The sequence below is a fragment of the Scleropages formosus genome, chromosome 19 (genome assembly GCF_900964775.1).
Source record: "Scleropages formosus chromosome 19, fSclFor1.1, whole genome shotgun sequence".
In the NCBI taxonomy this organism is placed as follows: Eukaryota; Metazoa; Chordata; class Actinopteri; order Osteoglossiformes; family Osteoglossidae; genus Scleropages; species Scleropages formosus.
Window position 1 is genome coordinate 23,292,962 of NC_041824.1, and position 5,034 is coordinate 23,297,995.

At 46.1% G+C, this 5,034-nt stretch overlaps 1 protein-coding gene across 1 annotated transcript; it reads left to right on the top strand.

The window, feature by feature from the left end:
• Positions 1 to 1,890: 1,890 nt before the first annotated feature.
• Positions 1,891 to 4,751, top strand: LOC108932550 (tubulin alpha-1A chain). Its single transcript, XM_029246435.1, has 4 exons — positions 1,891 to 2,014; positions 3,067 to 3,289; positions 3,381 to 3,529; positions 3,661 to 4,751. Exons 1-4 carry the CDS (start codon positions 2,012 to 2,014, stop codon positions 4,639 to 4,641), a joined length of 1,356 nt encoding a protein of 451 aa, XP_029102268.1. The 5' UTR covers positions 1,891 to 2,011; the 3' UTR covers positions 4,642 to 4,751.
• The last annotated feature ends 283 nt before the right edge of the window (positions 4,752 to 5,034 follow it).

The following is a 5,034-nucleotide window of genomic DNA, read 5'->3' on the forward strand; positions in this document are numbered from 1 at the left end:
GGATGGACATGGTCAGCAACAATACTCAAGTAGGCTGTGGAATTTAAACAATGCTCAGTTGGTACTAACGGGCCCAAAATGTGCCAAGAAAATCCCCCACACCATTACACTACCACCACCAGCCTGAACCATTGATACAAGGCAGGATGGAGCCATGCTTTCATGTTGTTTATGCCAAATTCTGACCCTACCGTCTGAATGTCACAGCAGAAATCGAGACTCATCAGACCAGGCAATGTTTTTTCCAATCTTCTATTATCCAATTTTTGGTGAGCCCATGCAAATTGTAGCCTCGGTTTCCTGTTCTTAGCTGACAGGAGTGGCACCCGCTGTGGTCTTCTGCTACTATAACCCATCTGCTTCAAGGTTCAACATGTTGTGTGTTGATGCTCTTCTGCATACCTCGGTTGTAACAAGGGGTTATTTGAGTTACAGTCACCTATCTATCAGCTCAAACCAGTCTGGCTATTCTCCTCCGACATCAATGAGGCATTTTCGCCCACAGAACTGCTGCTTGCTAGATATATTCCCTTTTTCTGACCAATCTCTGTAAACCCTAGAGATGGTTGTGCATGAAAATCCAAGCCCATCCCATACCAACAACCATGCCCTGTTCAATGTCACTTAAATCACCTTTCTTTTCCATTCTGATGCTCAGTTTTAAATTCAGCAGATTGTCTTGACCATGTCTACATGCCTAAATGCATTGAGATGCTGCCATGTGATTGGCTGATTAGATATTTGCATTAACGAGCAGTTGAACAGGTGAACCTAATAAACTGGCCAGTGAGTGTATACAAAAATGCTGAGTATGAGCACTCAAACTTTAAGGTTGAAAACTCAAAAAAGAAATCACAATAACACCAGCTTCTGTGACTTTTTGGGTTTAAAAGTAAGACCCAATAGACTGATCCATTGTAAGCTGTGAATATGGCTGAGTAATATAGCTTTAATAAAAACATGACATGGTCCTGGAGCAAGAAAAGATGGAAAAAGTGAGAAGTGAAATAACAAAGAGATACTTGATGTTAATAAGGGACTGTTTTCAAGCATATGCTTGAAAGCATCTCAGTTTACTTTTAGTGTATTCCATGTCTGTATTTACATTTTAAATCTTGATTGAAAAATTGTATGATGGCATGCAACTCCTGAGTGGTGGGTTTGGAGATGGGTTTGAATCCTGCTCAGTCTGTGTGAACTTTGTATTTTGTGTTTCTACGAATTTCCTCCCACCCCAAAGACGAGTTTCAGGTGGAATGGTGAGTCTAGATCGCTGCGAGTGTGTAAGTGTGTGTGAATGAGCTTGCGATCCCATCGAGAACGCACTTTGGCTAATGGCCTGAACTTCCGGATATGTTCAGGGTCTCTGGGGCCCCTGCATTCAATGTAGGGTCATTTAATGAACGAATAAATGAATAAGCATAACTGAAAAAAAATCCTTATTTAAAGTACATTCCAGTACTATACTTTAGAGCTATTTAACATATAGATCTCTGACTGTCGCATTATAGTACGCAAATCTGAGTATCTATTAGTTATAATAATAAAAGCACTGTTTACAGTGGATAACTTCTGCTAGTTGTGATATAACATTCATAAAAATCAATTGCGTCCTTGTAATGTCACCACTATTTACGCTCACCAGCACTTAGCGTTTTTACAGTATATGGAAGCTTTACTTTGTTCCATGACGGATAACGGTCTTCATGTCGTACATCTAGGTGGGGTTCGTTGAGAGGAGGAGCCTCTCTGTAGTGCGTGCAGTTTGTCCAATAGGAAAGAAGGCAAGTCGAACTCTGGGCGGGTCTTCCACGATTCCACCAATAGTTTCGCGGCAAATGTGAGCGACGCCGCAGTCATGGTAACAGTTTCGTATATAAAGAACGTGAGAAGGCGCCGCCGCAGGTTCTCTTACATCGACCTCATTGCTGTCGAGCTGTAAGACGGTCCGCAGAGGAGCAACGCGATCCCACCCCATCGCCTACAAAGCGACATCACCCCTGTTCACACAATGGTGAGCAGTTGTGTATCAAATGTCTCCTTTTCTCTCCAGCTAAACGAGCTACGGAACACTTGCATCATTAGGGGAGGCTAATTCGCTGTGCATCAATTATTATGATAATTATGTTGTAGGCTGATAAAGTTTCGGGCTTCATTTCTGTATTTATTAATTTTAATCTCCCCAGTGTTGTTTTTTTGATGTTCGCTCACTTCCAGCGGTGAAGGTGTCAGTACTATGAAAGAACAAAGGGAGGGGAGCGGTTTGATGCCGCGCGACGAACGGCCCCGCTGGTGTAATAAAGTACATCGAGTGACAGTAAGACGTTAAGCTACATTAATATTATCTGGATGGAGGATCGCAGCGATTACGACAGTGTCGAGGGCAGCAGTCTCGGACAACGTCGCTACTAAAAGGGTGTGTGTGTGTGTGGTCCTATTTCACCCCGATTCCTCACCCCAGTGGCCGAGAGCCTGTGTGTGTGGGCGCCGGTAACGTTGTAACAGACGATCGGCAACACTTGCGATGAGAGAAGAGGCTGTGACGAGCTGCGAACGCAGTCCAGACTCCGTGGCGTCGCAGAGACGTTAACAGCTGCCGTTACACACTCTGGTTCAGCACCGACCAGCAACACGGGCGCTGCTGTGAGCATGAAGGCGCTCTTTGTCTGTGTCCAGACTAGTCAGTGTCGCCGAACAGTGAGCTGTACGAACATTTATAACAACGTTATTTTAAATGTCAAGGTACGGTCATAATGAATGATGCTTTCCGTATTGTTCATTCCTCCCTCCCTGTCGATAGACGCTTATTTTAGAGCAGTTCGCGTCGGTCCACAGAGGGTATCCCGGAAAATGGGGCGATATGTATAGCAGATTCCACACGGTTGGATTCCTGTGTTCCTAACAAAGTAGTTCCAGCTGAACCTATCACCACACACATTTATGCAAGTTTCTTAGGTTTAAGTTAAATTATTGCAGTACTAAAATGACAGATTTCACTTTCAGGTCCTTGTCCAATATGTTTTCAATGCCATTTCCCTGTATTAGTGTATTGATCCCTTTCCACAGCGTGAGTGCATCTCCATCCACGTGGGTCAGGCTGGTGTGCAGATCGGCAATGCATGCTGGGAGCTCTACTGCCTGGAACACGGGATCCAGCCAGATGGGCAGATGCCCAGTGACAAGACCATTGGAGGAGGCGACGACTCCTTCAACACCTTCTTCAGTGAGACTGGAGCTGGAAAGCACGTCCCCAGGGCTGTCTTTGTAGATCTGGAGCCCACAGTCATAGGTGAGTCGTCAGTGTTTCCTGTGTACAGGAGTGGCAGGACTGTCAGTGTTGAGCTGTGCTCTTTGACCAAGTCCATGGGTTCTGTACCCAGATGAGGTTCGCACTGGGACCTACCGGCAGCTTTTCCACCCTGAGCAGCTGATCACTGGTAAAGAAGATGCTGCCAACAACTACGCCCGTGGGCACTACACCATTGGCAAGGAGATCATCGACCTGGTGCTGGACAGGATCCGCAAGCTGGTAAGAATTAAGCATCGGCATAACGTCTACATGTAGTGAGAGCATCTAGTTGGTATACAGAATAATCCAACTTGTGTTTATTCAGGTGTTGTACTTGTTGACCGGCTTTTGTGTTCACTTTGTCTCACTAGGCTGACCAGTGCACAGGTCTGCAGGGCTTCCTGGTGTTCCACAGCTTTGGAGGTGGTACCGGTTCCGGTTTCACCTCCTTGCTGATGGAGCGGCTGTCCGTTGACTACGGCAAGAAGTCCAAGCTGGAGTTCTCCATCTACCCGGCTCCTCAGGTGTCCACAGCAGTGGTGGAGCCCTACAACTCTATCTTGACCACGCACACCACCTTGGAGCACTCCGATTGTGCCTTCATGGTTGACAATGAGGCCATTTATGACATCTGCCGTAGAAACCTTGATATCGAGCGCCCCACGTACACCAACCTCAACAGGCTCATCGGCCAAATTGTATCCTCCATCACAGCCTCGCTTCGGTTTGATGGTGCCCTCAATGTTGATCTGACGGAATTCCAGACAAACTTGGTGCCCTACCCTCGTATCCACTTCCCCCTAGCTACTTATGCCCCAGTTATCTCTGCAGAGAAGGCTTACCATGAGCAGCTTTCTGTGGCTGAGATCACCAATGCGTGCTTTGAGCCGGCCAATCAGATGGTGAAATGTGACCCTCGTCACGGCAAGTACATGGCGTGCTGCCTGCTGTACCGCGGTGACGTGGTGCCCAAAGATGTGAACGCTGCCATAGCCACCATCAAGACGAAGCGCACCATCCAGTTTGTGGACTGGTGTCCCACTGGTTTCAAGGTTGGCATTAACTACCAGCCCCCTACTGTGGTTCCAGGTGGAGACCTGGCCAAGGTTCAGAGGGCTGTGTGCATGCTGAGCAACACGACCGCTATCGCAGAGGCCTGGGCTCGCCTGGACCACAAGTTTGATCTGATGTATGCCAAGCGAGCCTTTGTGCACTGGTATGTGGGTGAGGGTATGGAGGAGGGTGAGTTCTCTGAGGCCAGAGAAGACATGGCTGCCCTGGAGAAGGATTATGAAGAAGTGGGTGTTGACTCCATTGAGGGTGAGGGTGAAGAAGAGGGAGAAGAATACTAAAGGGCCTTGTTTTAAGAAGCAGTCAAATTTCAATTGTCATTGAAATTGAGATTTTATCGGACATGGATAAAATGTTTCATGAACAAAATAAAGCTCCTTAATGCGTCTGACTCTCTCTGCTGATTTCCACTAAGCAATGTTCTCTGAAATGTAATATTTTAGTACCGAGAAATTTAAGCTCTTGTATGACTGAATTCACAAGTGCAAATGTGAGTCTGAAGTAAGGCAACTATTCACAGCTTTATGAAAAGGAATATAGAAGTCCCTGGGAAAGGTGAATGTTTTTAGGGTTTAGTGCCTGCTGCAGATGTCTGCTACGTTCCTTTGAACACCAAAAATATTTAAAAAATGAATCATTTACTAGAATTTTCTGCTTTAATAACTACAAATGTG